Below are 26,774 nucleotides of genomic sequence, written 5' to 3'. Positions count from 1 at the left end.
TAATCAGTGTATCTCAGCCTCCTTAGTAATAACAGTAAGAATCAATGAATCCAACCAAATATGTGGGAAGTGTGATATTACTCATCCTACTTAGTAACAAGTATAATAATCACTGTATCCAAGTGTGATATCACTCATCCTGATAAGTAAGAAGTATAATAATCCATGTATCCAACCAAGTATGTGGTAAGTGTGATATCACTCATCCTGATAAGTAAGAAGTGTAATAATCGCTGTATGCAACCAAGTATGTGGGAAGTGTGATATCACTCATCCTACTTAGTAAGAAGTGTAATAATCACTGTATCCAACCATGTATGTGGAAAGTGTGATATCACTTATCCTACTTAGTAAGAAGTGTAATAGTCAGTGTATCCAACCAAGTATGTGGGAAGTGTGATATCACTCATCCTGATAAGTAAGAAGTGTAATAATCACTGTATGCAACCAAGTATGTGGGAAGTGTGATATCACTCATCCTACTTAGTAAGAAGTGTAATAATCACTGTATCCAACCATGTATGTGGAAAGTGTGATATCATTTATCCTACTTAGTAAGAAGTGTAATAGTCAGTGTATCTAATCAAGTATGTGGGAAGTGTGATATCACTCATCCTGATAAGTAAGAAGTGTAATAATCACTGTATACAACCAAGTATGTGGGAAGTGTGATATCACTCATCCTGATAAGTAAGAAGTGTAATAATCACTGTATACAACCAAGTATGTGGGAAGTGTGATATCACTCATCCTGATAAGTAAGAAGTATAATAATCACTGTATCCAACCAAGTATGTGGGAAGTGTGATATCACTCATCCTACTTAGTAAGAAGTGCAATAGTCACTGTATCCAACCAAGTATGTGGGAAGTGTGATATCACTCATCCTGATAAATAAGAAGTGTAATAGTCAGCGTATCCAACCAAATATGTGGGAAGTCTGATATCACTCATCCTGATAAGTAAGAAGTGTAATAGTTAGTGTATCCAACCAAATATGTGGGAAGTGTGATATCACTCATCCTGATAAGTAAGAAGTCTAATAATCACTGTATCCAACCAAGTCTGTGGGAAGTGTGATATCACTCATCCTGATAAGTAAGAAGTGTAATAGTTAGTGTATTCAACCAAATATGTGGGAAGTGTGATATCACTCATCCTACTTAGTAAGAAGTGTAATAGTCAGTGTATCCAACCAAATATGTGGGAAGTCTGATATCACTCATCCTGATAAGTAAGAAGTGTAATAGTTAGTGTATCCAACCAAATATGTGGGAAGTGTGATATCACTCATCCTGATAAGTACAAAGTCTAATAATCACTGTATCCAACCAAGTATGTGGGAAGTGTGATATCAGTCATCCTACTTAGTAAGAAGTGTAATAGTCACTGTATCCAACCAAGTATGTGGGAAGTGTGATATCTCTCATCCTGATAAGTAAGACATCTAATAATCACTGTATCCAACCAAGTATGCAGGAAGTGTGATATCACTTATCCTACTTAGTAAGAAGTGTAATAGTCAGTGTATCCAACCAAGTATGTGGGAAGTGTGATATCACTCATCCTACTTAGTAAGAAATGTAATAGTCAGTGTATTCAACCAAATATGTGGGAAGTGTGATATCACTCATCCTGATAAGTAAGAAGTGTAATAATCACTGTATCCAACCACGTATGTGGAAAGTGTGATATCACTTATCCTACTTAGTAAGAAGTGTAATAGTCAGTGTATACAACCAAGTATGTGGGAAGTGTGATATCACTCATCCTGATAAGTAAGAAGTGTAATAATCATTGTATCCAACCACGTATGTATAAAGTGTGATATCACTTATCCTTAGTAAGAAGTGTAATAGTCAGTGTATCCAACCAAGAATGGGGTAAGTGTGAAATAACTCATCCTAATAAGTAAGAAATGGAATAGTCACTGTATCCAACCAAGTATGTGGGAAGTGTGATATCACTCATCCTGATAAGTAAGAAGTGTAATAATCACTGTATCCAACCAAGTATGTGGGAAGTGTGATATCACTCATCCTACTTAGTAAGAAGTATAATAATCACTATATCCAACCAAGTATGTGGGAAGTGTGATATCACTCATCCTACTTAGTAAGAAGTGTAATAGTGTATCCAACCAAATATGTGGGAAATGTCATATCACTCACCCTACTTAGTAAGAAGTGTAATAGTCAGTGTATCCAACAAAGTATGTGAGAAGTGTGATATCACTCATCCTGATAAGTAAGAAGTGTACTAGTCAGTGTTTCTTAGTAATAAAAGTAATAATCAAAATAAAATAGCAGACACTTAGATGAGATGATATGATTTAATTGTTGACTTTTAAGCCTGTGGTTAATACCATCACCTACCAGAATCATTTCTTATGTTATATTGACAAACTTCTAGTCAATAGTATCATCTACTAGCATGGATGGATGTTCTGCTTGGGGGTATATCAGCATATTTTCAAATGTTTACCACCACCATGAATAATATCCATGCCCCTGTATACTAGAACATGGATAACTGGTTCATTTCTGCTAATGACTGGTAGGCTGAAAACAAAGAAGACTGGTCTCGCTGTCCTCTTCGTATGTCCTGGATGCATTGCCTATATTACTTCTGTGAATGGCATTACTATTTTTATTTAACGGCTATCACAACAGGCTTTATGAATTGTATTTATGCATGTAATTCACATAATTTATTTGAGACTCCTATAATATAGATAACTTGTTTTATTTACTTTGGTTTGGTCCATTATCTCTCAGTAATAAAGGATAACAGTAGCAAGATTTATGGCCAATATAATTTCAGCTACTGTAATGGAATAAATTAATCTCAATGCTATCAAATTCTAATAGGAGGCAGATAGCTAGTGAGCAACTATAAAGCTGCTTGGTTACTCCATCTGCCAAGTTTGTGATATATTTGTGTTCTTTGCTGTACTGCCACTAACCAAATAACAGATAGTATAATAAACAGGAGAGCCACATGAATTAATTTGAGCAGTTTACTAATGTGGCAGAGAACTTCCTCGTGATAGAAGGCACAAGATACACCTTTTGCACTAGTGTAATAGATGTTTAGGTGTTTAAGAGGTACACACTATATCAGTGATGGTGAACCGGTGACACAACCACGACGTTTTGGGTGACACACCAGCATTCACCAACACCTGAGTTACCAAAGAAACTGAATTAACAAAATACAAGAAATATGTGACCCTGCACTTATCTATTATTATTCAGCAATAAAAAAGTCATTAAATGATGTTAATCAAATCAAATGCACTGTGTTCTATATTTTTTCAGTTCAATTCAATATTACTATTAAAAGCAGGGTAATTTTTTGGTGCACTATTTTAAGTGTGCATATCGTTTTCTCTGTTGTAAATCACTGATTTTTCTTTTACTTTTATAATACATAGCAGCGCACATGATTGGACTGGATTTTTAAATAAATGAATATGTAAAGAATTGTTTAACTTTTGTTCATGGGGGGGGGGGTGACACGCCAGGAGAGTCAAGATAGGCATTTTCCAAAATGTTGACACGCCAAGCCCAAAAGGTTCACCATCACTGCATTATATACATAAATTTCCCTCCTCTTTAGATTTTGTGTAATTCTTTTGAATAAGTTAGAACTAATTGTACTACAGTGTGTGTCACTCATCCTTCTCTAACATAGGTGACGAACAGGCGGGGTAGTTTGTTTAGATGCTTTATTACATAGAAACACATCAGGATGGGTAGCAGAATCATAAATTTAAATGAACTGATTAACAGACAGACCTTACAGACATACATGCTTGCACCTCAACAGCTTACTACAAAATGGAAGTCAGGCTCGCATGTACTCAGTATTTATACACTTGTGCAATCCCTTAGATAGCTTCTCAAAGGTACATACACATACATTGATTTACATCATCCCTCTTAAAAAGATTGCTCTTAGTTGAAAACAACATTGGAGTTAGACATGCATTAGTATAGATATTAGAAACAAACACAATGTTCATGTCCAAGTTACCATAGGTTCATAGGTAGGTACTAAGCTATTGGTCCTAGGGCCTATATGAGCCTAGCCAAAAGGTACCCTGACTTTTGCCACCCAAGAAAATTATTTCCTGTGCCACTGTCAAGCAGAGCCACAGAAGTGATCCCTGGGGTGAATTTCTTATCTCCCATCTGATCATCAAGATTTTTCTTGAAGAGTGCTAATGAGGAGCTTTGTTTGATATAGATAGTTTGTTCCAGAGTATGGGAAGTCTCTGAGACAGGAATCTATCCCACCAGCATGTTCTGTTTACAGCTCGGAGGGATTGGGATTTTTTTAAGTGGAGTTTGTCCAAAAGCTCTGGGTTTGACATAGCTTTGTATGTTAGGCAGAGATCGCCTCTGAGTAGGCGAAATGCGACGGAGTAAAGCTGCAGGTTTTTGAGATGGTCTGCGTAGGGCATCTGTTTGAGGCCGGTAATCCTTTTTGTGAGGTATTTCTGCGGCCTTTCCAGTTGTTGTAGATGTCTTGTGAAGTACATACCAAAAGGGGCATTGCGCTTTATAATGGGTCTAATGTGTGACGAGTAGAAGGGAACCATTACTTCTTTTTTCCTGGATGAAAAACCTTTTGTGATGAGGTGTGCCATGTAGAAGGATTTCCTGACTAATGTGGCCATGTGATTATCAAAGGAGAGACCACTGTTCACTTGTGTCCCAAGGTCTCTTATCACACTTTCAGTGTTAAGTAGACTATCGCCTATGTGGTACTTCGTGGGTGCAGAGTTTTTACCCAAAGGGATGACAATGCACTTTTTGGCATTTAGCTTGAGTCCATGGCATTGACACCAGGCATCTGTCTCAGTGAGGCCCTTTTGTAGTATGTCCACATCTTTTGGAGTTTTGATTATGCCTCCTAGTTTGCAGTCATCTGCGAACTTCATTAGCCAAAGACCTTCTGTGTTAGCCTGTACTTCAGAGAAGTAGATACCAAACAGGAGAGGACCCAGGACTGAACCCTGTGGTACTCCACTTGTCACTGGTCTGAAGATGGATTTGGAGTCTGCTACTTTCACAGTTTGGGTTCTTTCAATGATCCAGTTGGCAACCCATCTTGTGACATAGGGATATGGACTTGGGACATACATAAGTAACTTCTTGTAGCCTGAATTTGCATTTCTATGGATTGAGCTTAAGATTCACTTGGGATGCTCTTTCCAGAACTTTTCTGAGGTCTCTGTCATTCTCAGCTTCACCATTACCTCCTACTAGTATTGTCTACTATAATACCACAAAGATACCCAGAAAAAAATTGCTCTATTGCACATTGAAAGACTTAATTTGCAGAATTTATTCCAAATGGCATTCTCAAAAATCTGTACCTTCCAGAGTACTGAAAGTAGTTAGCAATGAGGATTTTTTTGTCAAGCTGAACTTGACTAAATTAACTCTTTGCATCTATGACAGAAATAACTGTGGCATTTGGCATGAGAGCTGCAACTTCTTTGACTGTGAGCATTGTATGATGAGGTCTTTTTAGTGCTTTGTTCAAATCTTGTGGATCAATAAATATTCTGATGTCATCTGAGCTTTTTTTTTTTTTTTTTTGAGTTACCACCATGGAAGATACCCATTCATTTGGTTCATCTATTGGCCAAATCACACAGTGTCGCACCATTTTATCTAGCTCAGCTTTGACTCTGTCCTGCATAGCTATTGGAACTTTCCAGGATGACCTAATAACTGGACTGACATCTGGGTCTAATTTCATGGAGTATACAACTGGAAGCTTGCTTAGTTTGTCTTTGAAAAGATTAACATAGGTAGAAAAAATATGTTGGGCAAAATTTGAGTAATGGTCTTCCAAGCTAATCTGATGGACTTCCTTATTAAATGGAAGTATTCCCATTTGTCAAACTGTCTCTAGGAGTCCAAATAATGACTGAACATGCCTCTTGAACACATAAAATAACAAGTCGTAACTTTTCCCAGCAGAGTAACATGAAAGCACTACTGAGCCTTCAGTCTGAATTTCTTCACCACCATAAGCAACAAGCTTTGCACACTTTGCCAAATCAAGCCTTTCCAAATTACACACTCTAGCAATGTTTCTGCTGACATAACATTGCACTTGGAACCTGTGTCAGCTTTGAACTCTATGGGCTTTCCATTTATATGAATAGTACAAAATATCTCATTCTTTGCCCATAAATCTACTGCATTAACTGTTTCATGAAGCACTGACACACCATCAACATAAAAAGTACGTGATGTAAGGTCATAGCTTTTCAACTGATCAACTTGTTTCTTGAAATGTTCCCTTTTAATAAAATAATGTGTGCCTTTTGATTTACAAAACCTCTTGAAATTATTCCACTTATTGCCTTTGTGGTATTGCTGACCAAAAGCTAACCATTTGTCCTTTTTAGACTCATAAGTTCCACCACAATTACAACAGTTGGCAATGAAGCTAGGTTGGGTTCCATGCTTTTAGTTTGCTGATTCACTCTTTTGCTTCACTGAGAGTGTGCAAACTCTAGAACTTGCCGGAAAGCTCTGGGGTTTACCAGTGGGTGCTGCAGGGGCTACAATTGTTTCCATGTGCTTGGGCCTGTTTCTTTTAACCACATGCTTCATACTATCAACATGAGCTCCAGAAGTTACTGGAAGCATGCATCTCTCATTTGTAAGCATATGTGTGTGCTTTTCTGTGAGCTCATATATCTGACAAATCAAAATGGCCTTATTCAAAGTTAAATCACTGTCACAAAGCAAAATCTTTCTCACTGAATCATCTTTAATACTACACACATCTGTCTTTTATCAACTCATCTCTTAAATCACCAAATCTGCATGTTTTAGCCTTATTCCTCAAATCAGTTATATATGCGGCAAACGTTTCACCAGGCTTTTAATCTCTTGTATAAAATAAGTGCCTTTCCATTGTAATATTTGTCTGGAGGTTGCACATTTCTCTAAATGTGCATTTTAAGCACTTCAGGGTCCTCCCTTGACTCAGCCAGTACAACAATATGATGGCCTCCTCCTCTCCTGCAAAGATAGCAAGTGCATACACAAATGAACGCTCCCTTTCAATGGTTTCTGACCCAGCTAAATTAAGTAGAATAAATACATTTGTACGGTCATCTTTATCAGAAAATGCAGCCTGTATGGAAATGTCATACTCTTGCTCAAACACTCTTCAGTTCTCAGCAATATTATTGTCAAACACAAGTGCACTGGGCTTTCAAAATCCATCTGCTATGCCAACAATGTATGCACAAACACATTGAAAATACAACCGTTATAAATATGTACGAACAAGCTGTGCGAGCTTGTAATAACATTCAAATGCACAATAAACTCTTTGAAATACTGTACTTTGCAAAATATGCTCTGAAATGGCTATCTCTTGTGAAATAACTTTACTGCAATACTGCACAAACATGAGAACACTTCATACACTTCTAAAGACTCGGATATATTTAATTAATAAGAAAAATACGTCCTTAGTGAAAATGCAGTTGTTTCCCCTTATTTTATTTATTTTATGCAATTCAGACTTTATTTCAAACATTTTCCGTAGTAATTCAAATAATTTTATCGATATCTGACATAATGCTTTATTTGAATATCATTTAGAGTGTTCTGTATGCTTTGTTTCGTATTTTGTGAATAAGAAAATATTTGAGCAAGTTTTAATTAATTTCTAACCTGTTTTGAGAATTATACGTACTGTAGTGATGATCCACTCCTATATATTCTTCAGTACCAACCGTGTGCCTCTCAGACTTATATTGGAGAAACTGGAAATCTTTCTGGCAACAAGTCATTTTGCCAGTGCATCTTCTGACACCATGTCAATTATCCCTCTCTAACATAGATGACAAATAGGTGGGATAGTTCATTTAGATGCTTTATTACATAAAAACACATCAGGATGGATAGCAGCATCATAAAATATAAACAAACCGATTAACAGACATACTTTACAGACATACATGCTTACATCTCAACAACTTACTACAAAATGGCAGTCAGACTTGCAAGTGGTCAGTATTTATACACTTGTGTAAGCCCTTAGATAGCTTTTTAAAGGTTCATACACACACATTCATCTACAGTATGTATGTCACATTGCATTCAAACAAAACCCTCAGCAGTGAGAAAATAAATACAATTGTACCATTTATAGGTAACTGTTGTAATAAACAGTCTTTGCTGTCATGTAAAACATCATAGCATACTCTAAAATCATGATAGCTTCTTGGCATCTTTATGAGATTTTAAACAATGTTAAATAGGGTTAATTATAAAGGAAGTGTGATTGGTTGTTTAAGTTGTCTGTATTATATATATATATATTAGGGAGGATTGAGGCGTGTGTGTTCTCTGATGAAGTCCACTGGGGACGAAAACATATTTGGATTGTTTTGAGCATTAATATAAATTAAAGACTGCCTTCCTGCATGAAAAGATTTCTTTGCTAGTGCTTTCCTGTGTGATGGTGTGGTTTTTTTGGATGTTATCTTTATGAGTCTTTCGAATCTGGTTCTTTAGATGCCATCTCTCCTAGGTAAGGTCATATTTGGTTGAGCTGTCCTACCAAATAGCAGTGTCATGGTGTGACAGGTTCTGACAGCAGTAGTATGACACTGTCTCTCTTTCAAAATACTCTGGAAGATCAGGTACTCATTACTTATCTGGAAACTGTGCTAGTTCCTAGAATCTTTTTGTCATACTTGGCAATCTGAATGAACTGCCATTGTTCTGAAGTAAAGTTTGTCCTTTCTTAAATTGGTGCTTTTATTTCTTCTGTGTAGATGATCATGACTTTTTTCAGTAATAGAAGCTCAATAAATCACAGCTGTTCTCACTGGTGCAACTCCTTGCCGCTTTAAGTACTTATGAGCTAAATTTTGCTCCCACACTCTTTCCCCTGGATGTGAAGAAGTGAGATCTCTTGGTTTTAATTATAATAAACCTTTTGGATTTGCTGAATTTCTTGTCAGACTTCCTTCACATTTGACATAGCCTTTGGTTAAAATAATATTGAAGCATACCTCTCAACTGTCCAGATTTTTGCAGAAGGTCCATATTTGGTCTCATAGTATCCGCAGTGGTGGTGCTGCGGTAGCATTCTCGCCTCACAGTAAGACGCTGTCCGGTTCAACTCTCAGCTAGAGCATCTTCTGCATGGAGACATGCGTGAATGGGCGTTCCTTCGTTGAAGGTTGTGCGTCAGGGCTGGCAACTCGGTACGTAAAAATCAACTGCCAATCATTAGCGGACTGGAGTTCCGCTGTGGTGACCCCTAACCGGGAAAAGCCAAAAGACACAATAACAACAATGTGTTTCTGATAAAATTTGTGGTTTTCTGACAAATGTCTGAGGCCTGAAGTCACTAAATAATGACATATATAAGAGTTTCAGACTTCATATCCTTCAGAAAATGCATGCTAATACAAATCATGTTATTCTAGCGACTTTCTAAGTTAAAAAGAGCAATATTTAAAACTTGTCCCCCTTTTTGGGCAATTGTACCACCATTATTTTAGACTTTGTCCAGATTTCTTGCACTAAAACGTTGAGAGGTATGTAGTGAAGACATTGACAATTTTCGTTTGAGTCTCCCCACCCCCACCCACTCACTGTCAGATATGAAGTAGAGTCTATCGGGTTGTAGCAGGGTGTTTTGATACTCTATTAAAACTAAACAATACTCTAACACTTGCAGCACTTTTCATGACTCTCTTAACAGTCTGAATAGTTGTCTCTATTTTACCATTATAATGTCTGTGAGTATCCACTTCTGACTAAGTCATTACCCTAACTCTGACTATTACTTCTACAACTCAAAACTTTTCAGTCAAACTCATTCTTGTCCTTTTCTCTACTCTGTCCTCCTTCCCCATTATCAACTTCTACCTAACTCTCCTTGTCAGCCCTAACTGCCACAACTCTTAATATCTCTTTGAAAACATACTGCACATTGTATATCTAAACATCAATCTTGTCAATAGTTTTTAGCTACTATATATACTTTACTAAATTGTTTGTATGTTCGTATGCTTCTGTAACATATTGTTTTAAATACCTGAATGTTATCTGCCTAACTTGTGACTACTGTAGAGCTTTTCTATCCGAGCCTCCACTAAAAAGGGCTTCTGCTTTCCCATTCAGAATATCCTGGTAACAAATTCAGTAAATACAACAAAATAAATCTCACACTGGTAGTAATATGTTCAAATGTCCTTTATTGTGCACATTTGTGAGACTCTTGACTCATAAACTGCGAACCATTCTATGAGGGAAGGATATCTGGACTCTCATTTTATTTATTTATTTATTTATTTATTTATTTATTTATTTATTTTATTTATTGCATTTATTTACTGGGAAAGTCCACTGGGCCAGAGATGAGTCCATTTTCAGTGGAGGCCCAGGGAGAAAAGCTCCACATGTAATTACATAAAACAACATATAATGCAGAATATATCAGGTAGTGGTAGTACATTAGATAAGTGAATAAGAGCATACAATAATATGACATGAATTACAATACAGTAGTGAGGTGATAACATTGTATAACATGGTGACTTCTTCTTCTTTTGGCTGCTCCCGTTAGGGGTCGCCACAGCAGATCAACTGTTTCCATTTCTTCCTGTCCTCTGCATCTTGCTCTGTCACACCAACCACCTGCATATCCTCTCTCACTACATCCATAAACCTCATCTTTGGCCTTCCTCTTTTCTTGTTACCTGGCAGCTTCATCCTTAGCATCCTTTTCCCAATATACTCTGCATCCCTCCTCAGCACATGTCCAAACCAACGTAATCTTGCCTCTCTGGCTTTGTCTCCAAACCTTCCAACCTGGACTGACCCTCGAATATACTTATTCCTAATCCTGTCTATCCTCGTCACACCCAGTGCAAATCTTAACATCTTCAACTCTGCCACGTCAAGCTCTGACTGCTGCCTTTTTTGTCAATTCCAGTGTCTCCAACCCATATAACATAGCTGGTCTCACTACCCTCTTGTAGACCTTCCCTTTCACTCTTACTGGTACTCGTCTGTCACAAATCACTCCTGACACTCTTCTCCACCCACTCCATCCTGCCTGTACTCTCTTCTTCACCTCTCTTCCACACTCTGAACTGTTGATCCCAAGTACTTAAACTCATCCAACATGGTGACATTGATAGAAAATTGTTAAAATCGTGGTAGAAGTATAGAAATAGAAAGTGTGAATGGCAGGTAAGGTTGTTAGATGAGAGAGAAGATTGTATAAAGGAAAAGGAGGCAGAAGGCTTAGAGTAGAGATGGCGCTGGCTAGTGTCAGCAGAAGCAGTAGGTGTAAAGGAGGCAGAAGGCTTAGAGTAGAGATGGCGCTGGCTAGTGTCAGCAGAAGCAGTAGGTGTAAAGGAGGCAGAAGGCTTAGAGTAGAGATGGCGCTGGCTAGTGTCAGCAGATGCAGTAGGTGTAAAGCAGGGGAAGGAAAGGAAAGTCTGGGAGTAGAGATAGGCTAAGATGGTTTTGGAATATTAAAGTGGAAAGAGAAAGAGCATGAGATGTCTAAAGAATATTGCTTTGAGTAATATAATAATTAAACTGCAAGTGTTTTCTCTCATTTTAATCACTTCTTCATACTTTAAAAAGCACTCCATACAGATTATGTAATGTGAGCCTTGAAATGATACCAAGTCTGTAGCTTTCTAGAATTTCACATAGAATAATTTCTTCCTTCACACTTCTTTAATGAAATATGTTGCATACTTAAAAATCATTTACCATCATCTTGATTGAGCTATCCCTGGCCAAATCATAACATCTCATGCTCTTTCTCTTTCCACTTTAATATTCCAAAACATGCTTTCTGAACACTCTGAAGCATTTTGCATTTATCAGCTGATTAGAAACTGTTATTTTGTTTTATTTCAACAGCAGACTTTTCACATAGTTTATGCCATTGTGATATGTTCTGTATAAATGAGGTTTGGTAACAAACCAGGTTGTCCTGGGACATCTTCAAAGGGGTTAGGCTGATATATTAATTGGAGTTAGGTGGGCTGGGGAGGTGAAAGGGTTAAATGGAGAGAGGGATGATTGAGAAGAAATGAGATAAGGGTGGGGAGAGGCTTAAGGGGATTAGAAAAGTGTAGCTGGGTAAGTAATCACATTTTGGTGTGAACTTGCTACAGCATGTATGACGCCCATGACGACCTGTAGGCTCTGTGGTGCAGGTAGGCCTTGGACTACTTTTAGTGAGGGGATTTTTGTTTGGGTGGTTTATAAGGTGCAGGAAGAGTGTTTTAATGGCGTGTAGGGCTATGGTTCATTCCTGCTGGTTAGTTCAGTATTAGTATTTTATTGAGAATCGCTTACAAAAGGGGTGATTTAGGTACTGCAAGTGGGTTGGGCCAAGAGAATGTACTGCATGGGTTATGTTTTTTTTTTTTTGTAATTATGGTAAGCATGTCAGTATAGTAGTCAGATTCTGTAGGTGGCCTGCCTGCTGTGATTCATTCATTGCTGACGTGTTTTGGCTGGAACAGCAGTTTCCCTGGGTTTTCTGTGGTCTGGGAAGCACTGAATCCAACTGTATGTTGCCAGACATGTGCAGTTGTGTAGGGTATAATTTTGAGGTTGAATGGGGCACGTTTTGCAGAATGCCTGCTTCGCTTATTAAGGAGAAATACGGGTGGCCTCTGCATCTAATGAGTAGTTGTGAAGAGTCTTAACACTTCAGATAGAGCTTCAGGTTAGAAAGGTTTTTAATTTTATACTATAGTTCATTGCTTTACATTCCATGGCAGTGTATTTTCCGCTCGCTTTAGATGATGTTTGCAGTGATGCCTCAATGTGGCAGGTTAGGCACATTCAGGTCGCGAGCTTTTTACTGTTCAATTTCCCACTGAAGGTCCAGGTTTTGCTTCACAAGGTTGTCCCACAGTTTAGGTAGTTGATATCTGTCAGCTGTATATTCTTCCCTACAATTCTTCCTTCAAGTCTGGGTCCAGTAGTGATGTTTTCGCTGGCCTTTAAGCCAATTGTTAGGTCTGCTAGTGTGTTTTCACAACGTACATATGGATGGCTTTATTTACTAAAGGGAAGGGAGAGATGTCAAGTTTATTGGACTCTGACTCCCTTCAGAAGAATGTTTATCCCGGGGACGGGCAGATTTCAGATTAAAAAAACATAACTTCCTGAGAGGAAGGCTTATACGGGTAGAATGTTACTTAACTCTACCTTCCTAAGGCAGCACTAGTGGTTCAAGGCTGTATGATAAAAGTTGTTTTGTTTTATCCAGGCGGGTCTCGAGGTACCCGCATCTACTGTTGTTATATTGGTCTACCATTGATGTTTAATATATAATGGTATATTAATTTTGTTTTGTACTTTTATGCTGTGATTTGATGGTTTTGTAAAACTGCTTGTGATTGAGTTACAAGGGCAGACAGGAAGGAGGCTGTTATCAGCTGCAATAGGATTACTATTATTAAATGTAACACCAGTAGTTCTGGGATTCTGCTAATAATCTTTGTACAGATTTAGTTCTCTCAATAACTTTGCAATTAAGTCAGTATATGCAGGGTTTAGGAACAGTAGCAATATAATTAGTTTGAGTCTAATTATATTTTCAGGGAGCATTATAAAGTGGAACATACTAATTATACAAAGCCATGTGCTTTTTTGCTGCCCTTCAGTTACTGTGAAGGAATGCACGCAACATGCTCTGGGGATAGCCCTTTCCTTGGCTATTGGTGATAGCAATGGAATTATGCCTTTATTTAGTTGTTGCCCCGATGTTTAATCAGTCTTTGTGGATAGACTGAGCGGTTACTTTTGCAGGGATGATTCCCAAATGGAAAAAAAGGGGGGGGGGTCCTTTCATGGGCTTTAGGTTGATAGTGTGAGCTCTGCCTGAGGTAAAAGTGTAGTCCGCGCATGCGTGGAGATGTGGGGGTGGTGTCAGAGCAGCTTTAAGCTGTGCCCTTCACATTAAAGTATGTATCCCCAAAAAAAAAAAAAAAAAATTTTTTTTTAGTAAGCTGAAGAAGGGTCATGCCTCTCAGTTATCCAGGGTTTAGCGTTGGGGGGGGGTGATCTGGAGTTTTGGCTCAGGTTTTGTGCTGGCTTTCATTATTTTGTCATCTCTGATCAATCACTGATGGTTGTGGCTGCTGGGAAATGATGCTCACTTGCATTCAGACTTCACGTTGATCGTGGTGCGTCGGTGTTGGCTGTTTTTCAAGAGGTATGAGAGCAAGCTTGGGGATTTTCAGCTTCATTTCTTCACTGTCCATGGCTTTATAGAGATTTCTTGCTCTTAGAAGTTGAGAGGTGTGGCGGGTCATCAGATTTTAGCTTGATGCAGACAGCGGCGATAGGACAAAACCCAAAATGGAGGTGAGTAGGGACACATTTTAAATGATTGTTTAGATATAGGACTGTGTGCAACAAGCACTTTGCAAGATATTTATGGAGGAGCAGTCTGTTTATATAGCTGACATTCTTGTCGCCTTTTATATTTTGCCTATACCTTTCCTGGAGATTCCACTCAATGGTACAGATTTCCGCAGAAGGTCGAGAGTTATGTCTGTTATTCTATCAACTTTCTAAGTTTATAGGAGCAATATTTTAAAAATTGTCCCTATTTTGATCTTTTGTCCCACTTTTATTTATGACTTTGTCCAGATTTCTTGCTGTAAGGGATTGATGGGTATGGGGAGGATTAAGCAGGGTATGTCTCACTTTATTATTTTGCCTAAAAAAAAACAAAAAAACAGGACATTAGTGCAGGGGGGGATCCACAAGTTGCCGGAGGGATGGGCAGGAGCAATGGTACAAATGAGAAACCTTTGGGATTGTTGTGGCTTGTATTACTTCATTATGAGATCCTTGTTAGAAGCAAAACCAGCAAAATTTTAACCATTCTATGACCTTCCTAGCTGAAGTTGTTAGTAAGCTGTTAGTATGTGTTACTCATATTGCCTATTTGTTCCACAATTTAGATGCTAGTGTTTCTCATTTTGGAAATGGAAGGTTCAGAGCCAGGCATTAGGCAGTGAGGAGCATTTGAGTTTCAGACTTTGAATCTCTCGGGGGGGGGGGGGGTATGTTAGAGCAAATCCTGTTGTGTTGACAATTTCTAAGCCATAAGAGTAGTGCTTGGTACGTTTGATGGAAAGGGAGGTTCCATTGTGGATGTGGTTTTAGGCGGGCCATTGTCATTTGGGTGAAGCAATATTCCTTTCATAGTATTTGCTTCCCTGGACCCCTGTCTAGCAGGGCGACTGATGTGATCCCCGGGATGAATTTCCTATCTCCCATTCAATCATCAATGTTCCGTTGAAAAGGGCCAAAGGGGCATGCTATTTGACATGTATGGGCAGTCTATTCCAGAGTCTGGGGAGTCTGTCATGAACCTGTCTCTGCAGCGTGTTTTATTCATGGTGATGACAAGGTTTAGATCTCTGGTGCATGTGGCTCTGAGGGCTTGGGAGTTCTTTAAATGTAGCATGTTCAACAGCTTTGCTGGTCTGGAATTGCAAAGTTACCTGGTTTGTGGTAGAGATAGGTCCCTTCAGACTGGGTTTACTTTTGATATATTCCACTGGTGGTTAAATTTATCTTGGGTATTTGATAGGGTCATAGGAAGCATTGCTTCAGTTATGGCTGCTTTGTCACAGATGGGAGTGTTGGTGGTACATTCCTTCCCGGGTTGGCAGGATAGGTTGTCCTTGAAGATGTCTTGGAATGTGTTATGTATTTTGGATGTTTTACATGGCTTTTTCTTTCTTGTAGATGGGGTCTTGGTAAACTGCTGCTGTAATTTGGAATAGGTGTGTATAAGTTGGAGCTTTCTCTTTACATATTAGAGGGCTTACTTTTCTCCTTTTCTTTGTAGATGATGGTGTGCCGAGTACCAGTTGTGGAGCTATACATTGAATTGGCAGATGATGGATGCAGTGGCGAGCGTGGAGGCCACACATGGGGAACACAAGTGGACAACAGTTAATGACAGAATTTGCAGCAGGCACCATGTGGTGGCTTACAAAGGGGATTTGTAAGGTGAGGTTTTGGTAGGGTGGTGAGCAATCACCTCGGTAAGGCATGTTAGAGCTCTGTGTTTATTAGTGGGAGCTGATTATTGCATTGGCATAGGGGGCAAGTAAGGTACAGGCAGGTAGGGGGGCAAAGGGGGGTAATAAAAAAAATCTGTGGGGGGCGGTTCATGGGGAGTGTGGGGAACTCGCAGGATGAGTAGAGTCTCAGCATTTATAGGGGCATATGAACTTATTAGGCTACAGCACAATGGCTCTGGCAAGTCGGGAGAGTTCAATCTTTGCTTTCTTGGAAACCTGGGGTGGTGGGAGTCACTCATCCAGTTGTTTGAATCATATGGGGGAAAGGACCAATGAGGTGTGTGACGGAGGGGGCTGGAGTCTTTTCTTAATGGGTGGTATCTTTGGGGTGACTAATTGGGCCTTGAAAGGTAGTGTGAATGTTTCATACCAGGTTAAGATTTTACAGAATAGCACAAGGTTCATTTCATTTGGGGTTTGGGTGAATGTTGTAGATAGGGTTCAGAAAGCATGGTAGGTGGTTGCGGTGGGGTGGTTTTAGAAACTGGGTGCATTGTTGCAGGGGAGTTAGGAGGTAAGTTTGAGTTGTAGGATAAGACGGTGGTAGGACAGATTTTACTTACCTATTAGTGGTAGAGGTAACATAAGGAAAGCGAGCTTTTGAGCAGAAAGGACAGGGACAAACAGGGGTTAACCATGGTCTGATAATGGGTGCACGAGGGTATTTATGTTTGGGCATGTAGAGTACTTTATTGCTGAGTATAGACGAGTTCTCAGGAAATGGATCAAGGGGTGCTGGTTTTCTGCCATCTAAGGTTAGAAGATTACAATTTTGGAGTTAGACTTTACCTACGGTAATTGATTTGTTGCACAGCCAGTGCTGGGTGGTAGGTGGGCTAAGGTAATAGGCTGCAGGTGACAGGGTGGTGACTTGAATTCAAGGGATTATAGTTTGCGGTTGTGGTGGTTACAGGTTGTTAATCCGTTTAGACTGAGCCATGATTTCAGCGGTGAAGGAAGCGGGCTAAAAGGATATGTATTCTCTTGATGTGGATGTTTCGGTGGTAGTGGGGTCGCGGTAATCCTACTTTATTTAGTTTTATTAGGGTATGTTTCAGTACTGGTATGACACTGTGGGTTTGTGACAGGATTCTAAGGTGCTTTACAGATGATGGGTACACCAAATGATGTTTGGCTTTATCCTTCCCTTTATGGGAGGTAGTGGGTTGAAGAATTTGAGTAAAAGGGAGGGGGAGCAGCCTGGTCAGGCTGGTTGGCAGAGAAGAGGGACAGGCTTACCCTCTTCTGTTCCTCCTCTGGTGTTTGGATGTTTATTTCAAGGATTTGTGGAAAGGAAATGAGCAGCTGGAGGAAGTTGCTGAATAGGTAAGCAACGTTGGTAAGGATGCTGCTTATTTGGTTGGTAATTCAATGAATGGTTTATGAAGTGAATCTTGGATGCTGCTTTATAAGTAAGCGAGCAAAGGTATGGATGCTACTTACTGGGCAGGATGAGCAGGTATGCTGTCCTGATTAACATTACAAGGAGGTTTATAAGTAAAGCAAGTGGGCAAATGTATGGGCACTGCTTACTGGGCAGGATGAGCAGGTACGCTGTCCTGATTAACATTACAAGGATGTTTATGCTGCATTTAGAATCAGCTATACTATGTCCAGTTGTAAATAAAATTTGGTAATCAAAGTTATGTTATGGAAGTTTAATAAAGGTTGTCAAATGTCATTCGGTGTGATGAGTTTATTGAAGGGGACCGGGAAAAATGAGGTTAGGTAACAAACCAAGTTGTCCTGGGACATCTTCAAAGAGGTTAGGCTGATATATTAATGGGAGTTAGGTGGGTTGCGGAGGTGAAAGGGTTAAATGGAGGGAGGGATGATTGAAAGAAAATGAGATAAGGGTTGGGAGGGGCTTAAGGGGTTTAGACAAGTGTAGCTGGGTAAGTAATCACATTTTGGTGTGAACTTGCTACCCTCCCTTCCCCTTTTTTTGTTCGCAGTTTGGGGGGGATTTTGGTTAGGCTATTAGCTGGGGTAGGTAGAGAAGAGGGACAGGCTTGCCCTCTTATTTTCCTCCTCTGGTGTTTGGATGTTTATTTCAAGGATTTGTGGAAAGGAAATGAGCAGCTGGAGGAAGTTGCTGAATAGGTAAGCAGCGGTGGTAAGGATGCTGCTTATTTGGTTGGTAATTTGATGAATGGTTTATGAAGTGAGTCTTGGACGCTGCTTTATAAGTAAGCGAGCAAAGGTATGGATGCTACTTACTGGGCAGGATGAGCAGGTACGCTGTCCTAATTAACATTACAAGGAGGTTTATAAGTAAAGTAAGCGGGCAAAGGTATGGACGCTGCTTACTGGGTCAGGATGAGCAGGTAAGCTGTCCTAATTAACATTACAAGGAGGTTTATAAGTAAGTGAGCAAGAAAAGGTATGGACGCTGCTTACTAGGGCAGGATGAGCAGGTACACTGTCCTAATTAACATTACAAGGATGTTTATGCTGTGTTTAGAATCAGCTATACTATGTCCAGTTGTAAATAAAATTTGGTAATCAAAGTTGTGTTATGGAAGTTTAATAAAGGTCGTCAAATGTCATTCGGTGTGATGTGTTTATTGTAGGGGACCGGGACAAATGTGTTTGTTTGGAACTTTCTTCTTTTCATCTGCCCATGCTAGCATTGCTATATTCGTTAGTATTTGTTTTCTGGGGCAGAGCACTGATGTCCATGTATCTCAGCAGTAACATTTCAGTAGCAAATTCTTATACTTTACAAACTCTTGCAAACTTTCCTCCAATATCGGTAGGTAGGGAATTACTGACATCACTTTTAGGTCACAATTCAGCATTTTTCTTTCAAAACAAAACTCTGTTCATTGCTTCTCTAAGAGGTACTTCTCTTTTCTGCTTGTTTGAACATAATTGTTAGGTCATACTGTTGCAAAGTCAACAACATTCTTTGAAGATGAAGAGATATTTTATATTGATGCTTTAGAAAAAATGAAATGGCTTATGATCTGCCCAAATGTGGATATGTCTGCCATACACATATTTACAGAACTTCTTATATCCATGTACAAAAGCAAAAAAAGGTCTTTATCAGTCTAAGCATGCCTTTTCTATTATTCAGTTAAGACTCTGAAAGCACAGGAAGGTGGTTGTCCCTCTTTCAGCAACACTGCTCCAATGTTAGACTGACATCCATTTCCAATATAACTGACTTTGTCACATTTTAACAGTGAAGAGACAGAGATTCTGTAACTAATTTATTTAACATTATGAAACTTTTTTTCTTTTTTGTGTTCCTAATGCCACTCCATTCCTTTTCAAAGCAGTCTTTAACTAGAGATACAGACACAACAGGCAGATTTAAAATAACATTGAATTAGTACTAATCCATGCCAAGAAGGTCATATTGCACACTGACACTTGGACACCAGCTTATTCATTATTACAATATGTTCCATTTTAATTTTGCCCCAGATTAGTAGTTTTTAAGTAATGCTTACATCACTTTCCAGACCTTCAATTGTTTGTGTAACAGATCTCTGAAAGATCTCATGCCCAGAAGAAATATCAAATTGCATACTCATGCATATGTATCATCTGAGTGGTATGTTGAACATACACAGCTTTGAACTGTCTGGAAATGTCTGAGTTGCCAGAAGCCCTGGTTAGTATCAAGCACTGAGAGATATTTAGGCCTTAGCATTATAAACACAGCTTGTCCAGCAGACTTAAATGGATGATGATCCATTAAAATTGTTCTGTTCTACTGTTGTGGGTCTGTCCAAATGTAAATCTTGTCTGGTTTAATTACATTAATCAAAATACTCCCCCATGGAGTAAATTTAATTTCTTGCACTACCACACCCATCCATTTCATATGTTTCAATTCTTTCTCAGATCTTTGCCATAATGCAAACAGAACTCTACCTGGAGTATCTACTCTAGATTTAATGTAAGGCTGAACTCATCTAGAATGTAATAAATACAGCCAAGCAAACTGGTATAATTTAAGAAATAATCTTATCTTTTAACAACTCATTTTTAGTTGCATTATTCTTTACTATGACTGTTTGCATTATATTTCTCTTAACCGTAGTGTACAATGAACTGTCCTGCTTAATTGTACAGGTGTTCTACTTCATTAACATATGATTATGCTCTGCAAAACCATGTGATTGGTTTAATAAACATGCAAATCCTCGTTTCACCAATTGCATACTGTCCCATGCAGACTGAGGCTGCATATTATATATACTGCATATATGGGTTGCCAGGCTTAACTGTGAACCTTTTGTGATTGACACTGTAAAGTGCAGTCACAAATGTGCAGCTTGTTAGGCATGTGCTTAAAGTCTGAGGGTATAGTATCTTGGAAAATTCACTTTTTTCCAAGATACAGTGATCTCAGAGTTATGGGATAAAATGTTTTCAGACTGAAGAGTTGCAATTGAGAGTTTCACTGTTAGTTTGATACTTAATGGTCACAGTTCTGAATGTTAGTTTCTCATGCATTGAACTTTACTCATGTAGCCATGTACATACGTAATCATACCAAACTTTAACTGCAGTTGTTCCCAGTGTATTGGATTGTTCTAATGGCACAATTTGAAATAAATTGATGTAAGTTCTGTTGTAAATACAGCATTGCTGTTTTTAACCTTTTGTCACTAGCTTATGGCCTGAATAAGTCAGTAATATAGCTTATAAAGCATTTTTCTATACCTTGCAAAGCTAAGTCTCAGAATTATCTTTCTGTCAACATACTGCCCTCAAAACCAGAGTAATCTTAAAATTAACATTTTACCATTAATACAGAGAAGAGGGGTTAGGATATCCAGAAATGCATCCATAGTCAAAATGTCAGCAAGGTCACAAGCAGACCTCGTTGTTGCCCACATTAAACACTCCCCAGATTGTTCTCATCTTCATGGCACTTGGGATGACCCCTACCACAAAGGGAACTAATGAGTTGAAGTCGAGTTAGGAGAGACTTTGTAGTCAGCAACTGTGAAAGCAAAACCATCTCAGAGTCTTCGGCACATCCAGCATAAATGTTCTAGAGTAAAAGACATTATCATAATGATTTTTCTGTATCAACTGCAGGAGAAATCAGTGTTGTCAAAACTATAAGAGTAAACCCTAATTGTAAATAACAATAACAGTAATTGACGTAGCACAACACAATTATACACCTTGTTTTCTGTTCCTTGTCATACTGGCAACTATAACATTCATTGAATCCGTACCTCTCAAATGTCCACAGTTTCACAGAATATTCAGATTTTTTGCCTAATATGTTTGATTTATTTCTCATAAAATTTGTCAGTTTCTGGAAAATCACTGAGAACTGAATCATTAAATAATGTCAGAATTTGAGTTTTAGACCTCATCTCCTTCAGAGAAATGCATTATATTGTAAAATCTGTTATTGTAGCAACCTTCTAAGTTTATAAGAGCAATATTTAAAATCTGCCCTGATTTTCTGCCTTTGTCCCCCAATTATTTTTGGCCTTGTCTTGAATTCTTCCAGTAACAGGTTAGGAGGTATGAGTGAATCTGTTATCTCAGAACATACTTTGTACTGCCTAGATACCACCAATCAAAGCATTTTAGAATGTGTAAAGTAGCAGACACCGAAATAAGAATGAACCTATTATTCAAAGGTCCACAGATTCATCAAAAGTGCACTGCATGGCTTATTTAGAAACTTGTATTTATAATCATTTGTAAAAAATAATCTACTGATTTCCTAGAGGTAGAAAGATTTGTATATTTTTAACCATGACTAGTAGCTTGTTGCAAAAGAAAGGCAGGTAATGTGGCATAAATCAGACTCTCTACTTCAAGGTATTGCTGCACATCCAGACATACATACACACACATACACATGCAAGTCCATGTACATACACACACACACACACACACACACACACACACATATATATATATATATATATATATATATATATATATATATATATATATACATATATATATATATATATACAATCAACCATTTCCCAGAGCCAGTCCTCAATTTTCTACTTTGACATTGCCAGCTCCTTTCTGGTTTACCCCTCACATAGGACCTCACAAGCAGGGTATGGGTGAAGAGGAGATCAGGGAAGTCTCATTATCATACCTTCCCAACAGCCATGGACAGTTTTTTGTTATGCATTACTCACTGTCCCACCCAATGCTAAAACCTAAAGCCTCCAGCAAGAACCATTAGCCTTAGACTGGAAACCTCACCTGTCCCACAGGATAGACTGGCAGGCAAAAAACGTTTTCAATCACTATCACACCTGACTTCTCAGGGATTGGGCTTGCTAGTAGAAACCAGGCTGCCTGAGTCCTAGTCAAGGCTGCATCAATTTGCACCAAATAAATGGTTCAAACATATTGTGTCTTCTAAGACCTTAAGTTGCATGTTTTTGTTGTTGTTCAGTTTTACATAGTTTACTTTTATCTTCAAAAGTGCCTAAAATTAAAGCTTGATACTTGACTTAAAAATGTTTTATTTCCACAGGAAGTGGCACAGTGGAGCGAGAAGAAATACCATATTCCCTGATACATGACATAAGGAACTACTTCCAGCTGAGCCGTGAATATTTCATAATGCTCCTTGTTGGGAAAGATGGGAATGTGAAGTCCTGGTATCCGTCCCCTATTGGGTCTATGGCCATTGTGTATGATTTAATTGACTCCATGCAACTCCGTCGTCAGGAAATGGCTATTCAGCAGTCTCTAAACATGCGCTGTCCAGAAGATGAGTATGCTGGATATGCTTACCCTGCTTATCATCATGGGTACCAGGACGACTACCATCACCGATCAGACTATTACCATGGGTACCACTACAAGAGATGATCTTTTGTTTAACATGAACAGCAGTCAGAGTAAATCACATTACTCATTGCTGCATTATGAGCCCTTTTTATAAGCCATGGATTTTTCTATTTTTTATTTTTGATCATTTTAAACTGTATAGCTATTACTGTGCTTCCAAAATTACCATATATGTGTATATATTTCAAGTATTTATTGGATGACAAGAAACTGCACAACTATAAAGGGATCGTAACAGTATTATAGTTCAAATCCATTCCCAAGCAAGAATCAGTGAGGTTGAAAATTAGAGAACAAAACCTGTTTGCACTTTTTCAGTATTATTATTATCGTTAATTATATTTTAGTCTTAGTTTTTTATTGCATACATATTTTGCATGAGTTCCCTTTACTTCCTGTGTACCTGTTATTTGTATAAAATGGCTTTCAAAGCTTGTAAACAGCGTAGCAATGGAATTATGGCAGAAGCAGAGTGTAGTAGTCTGCTATTACTGCAGAAGGTGCAGCGCAGGCTGCATGCACTACATATTATTATTTTTCTGTAGGTAACATTACTGCTGTTATACTAAGGCATACCTCTGACAGTATTCCTGCTGCTGCCAGGGTGACTTTGACCATTTCTCATTTATATGTTGATAAAGTTGTGAAGACCAAGTATTCTGTTGTATTAAAGAGAAAGTATGTATTTGTATGCCCTACTTAGGGGGCATGAAAACTAAAAAAACCCTTGATGAGTGGTCTAAATGCCCTAAAATGTACAACAGAGGTCAGTCTTGGGGAAATAATGAGAATGATGATATTAATCTTTATAGCAATATCAAAAATATGCCAGATTGTTTAAAAGTAACATTCACGTATCTCCATTTCCAGGGCATCAGTCGCCGAAAGACACATAACTGAAAAACAAATGTGTCTACAGTGCAGTCGTAAAAAGAATTGTATGACAAATTAAAACTAGTTTTTCTGCCTCCCTCAGTGTTTTCAGTTATTCTTGGAAATGGGTTGAGTCAGATATGGCATGCTGGTATGTGAACCTCAAGCAGTCCCTTAACTGCAGCTATCATTTTCTGATGATATAGGAACATAAAGAGGAAGGTCTGCTCAGTGATTTTTCTGTTATCGTCTGCTGGCTTAAACAGAAGGAGTAATTTCTTACAATCCCCCAGTTTATATATTTAAATGAGGCTGCAGCTCACTTTTTTCTATGATGTGATCACGTTCCCAAGGTAAAACTTGAAAAATGTTTCCCTCTCATACAAATTGATCTATGGCTAGCACTGCGTGTGGTTGACAGATGCCATGTTTGTTGTGTTCTAGAAAAGGCTTTGAGTATGAAAGCAAATTTGGTTTCATTTTAGATGGGAAAAGCTCACTCATGCAAAGAAATAAAATAATTGGTGTCATGACTTCCAAGAACTAGCAGACATTACATTGTATAAGGTCTCAGAGGAAATTGCAAATTGGTTATTATCAGGGTGCGGATATTATTATGAAGTAGTAGGACTTCCACTGAAGCAATACAGTACAAAATGTAACTTTGTGTGCTGTTTTTTTTTTAAAGTTTTATGGAGGTGTTGTGCATGCATGTAGCAAGATGAACATGTCATTGTTTATTGGTGGATAGTGTTGGATGATTCATCTAATTTTGTTTTACTTTTATTATGAGAGAAATTGCCTAAATCTGATGTATATTGAAAATATATGTCACTGAGATTTTATTTCAAGAAGCTGACAGTCAGCTTTACATATTCGTACAGTAAAATTGTTACAACTGGTACCATAGTCAGTGTTGCTTCTTTAGAACAAGATATCATTGCATATAAAAAGTAAGAAAAAAATAACATAAGCTTTACTCAAGGTAATCTAAAACTAACATGAAAAACAAAAATAGATTATTCCCTTGGCCTAGAAAATAGGGAACCCATGGCAATAATTAACATTGCATAATCTAGCAGTGTTTTTAACAGTGAATTATTGCCCCTTATTATCTCTTAGGATTTACATAAGTAGAACAGACTAGTCAGGATCTTGGAATACATAACTCATGTGTAATCATTAATGACCAATTTAGGAGAAGTGAGTGAGCCATGTTTGAAATCACAAGTAGCCTTTTAGAATTCCTGCCATTAATGAAAAGGATATTTTCATGATGTGTCAATTTTTATTCAACGGGCGTATGTGACAAATTTTAATACTAAATTTGAAAAGTGATGACTATATCTGGAAAACGGGAGACAGATCTCTGGTTTGGAGTGGTCCTCAGATGCAAATATTCTGTGTGTGTGTGTGTGTGTGTGTGTGTGTGTGTGTGTGTGTGTGTGTGTGTGTGTGTGTGTGTGTGTGTGTGTGTTGGTGTGTAGGTGGATTCCCTTCAGATTGTCAAACAGCCAGAACATGGAACAGCGGTTCACCGAGACGAAAAGATCGTTTGTTTAGAACACTGAACTGTTTGCATGGAGATCACCATAGGGAAAAATTCCCATTCACTTCAATGTAAGTGTGATCTCAGAGTTGGTATATTTAAGTAGCAGGTGGTGTGGGGGGTGCAGGGGGTGTAGCCCCCTTGCTGCAGCAAAAAAAAAAAAATTTATTTAGTTTTCGATGTTCCAAGGTTTCATGCATATGGTTTCGGCCATATGCGGATTGATGTTCTGGCAATTTGAAAATCTAAATTAGACCCGTGTAGGTATATATCTATGTGTAAAACTCATCTGGCTAACAGAAATCCAGCCTAGATTTCCCAGGAGCTACAAAAGTTTTATTTGTTTATCACAATGCATTTCAAAATCAGATGCAAATGCAGGCATCAGCATGGTATTGTATTATACTGAGTTTTTGTTTTCTTTTTCAAATAAAAACTCCTAACAAAGCAGGAATGAGTTTGACTTCCAAGAACTGCAATGCACAGTGTACAGTGTCAGATACTGAGCACTTAGATGAGTATGGATGTGATGACCCACTGAACCAATGACATACGACTGTAATGGTACTCTAAAAACCTTTGACTGTGTTGTCCATAACAAACTATGGCAAGTTCTCAGAGAAATGGGGTCAAATTATTTGCCTACTGAGGAGTCTGTATGCAGTACAAGAAGCAACCATTAGAACTGAATATGGAACAACTGGCTGTTTTAGAACTGGGAAAGGAGTACGGCAAGGCTCTATACTGACCAGCTATTTATTCAGTTTATGCACTGTATGTGGCATGCAGAATGCTGGGTAAGAGGAGTCAAACGCTGAAGAAATAGTAACAGCCTTGCTATGCAGGTGCTACCACTCTGATAGCTGAAACTGAGGAAGAGTTGATAAGCTTGTTGATGAAGGTAAAAGAATTGTCAAAGGCTGGCTTCTGCTCAACATAAAAAAATTAAATCATCTAGTCCTGTCAGTCAGGCTCAACTGAATGACTAAACAAATGGTATTCCACAGTGTGTAAAGAATTTGTAGGCCAACATCTCTGGCCGAAATTGCTAAAGGCTCAAAAAGTTCATGATTTCATGGAAAGTCGAACTTCTAGTTAAATCCAATATTCTAACTACAGATCAAAATCTACCATTTTGGGGAAAAAGTCATCAGCTTCATTAGTGAGCATTGCTGTGAAGCAAAAACATTTGAGCTTACTTTGTGTAACAAAAGCCGACGCTAACTTAAAGAGAGAGAGATTTTTGACATAATGATAGAAATACACATTTCAGAAATGGTTTCAGAAAGCCAGAAGATAAGAGACAAAATTTTATTAAGATGACACCGCGGTTCCTACAAGTAAATGCTGAACAGATGAATATGATGAAATGTATATTGAACATGTAAT

At 38.3% G+C, this 26,774-nt stretch overlaps 1 protein-coding gene across 1 annotated transcript in view; it reads left to right on the top strand.

Moving 5' to 3' along the window:
* The window catches only part of CCDC80 (coiled-coil domain containing 80), a 451,240-nt gene extending 427,306 nt beyond the window's left edge, over positions 1 to 23,934 (top strand). Inside the window, exon 7 of the mRNA XM_044072370.1 lies at positions 22,644 to 23,934. Within this exon, the coding sequence (XP_043928305.1) occupies positions 22,644 to 22,984 (341 nt within the window). The 3' untranslated portion in view covers positions 22,985 to 23,934. The remainder of the gene's footprint in view (positions 1 to 22,643) is intronic.
* Positions 23,935 to 26,774: the final 2,840 nt, after the last annotated feature.

The sequence above is a fragment of the Protopterus annectens genome, chromosome 5.part0 (genome assembly GCF_019279795.1).
Source record: "Protopterus annectens isolate FY-2018-M chromosome 5.part0, PAN1.0, whole genome shotgun sequence".
Taxonomy (NCBI): Eukaryota; Metazoa; Chordata; order Ceratodontiformes; family Protopteridae; genus Protopterus; species Protopterus annectens.
The sequence above is the reverse complement of the archived record's forward strand: the minus strand, read 5'-3'. Positions and strand labels throughout refer to the sequence as shown.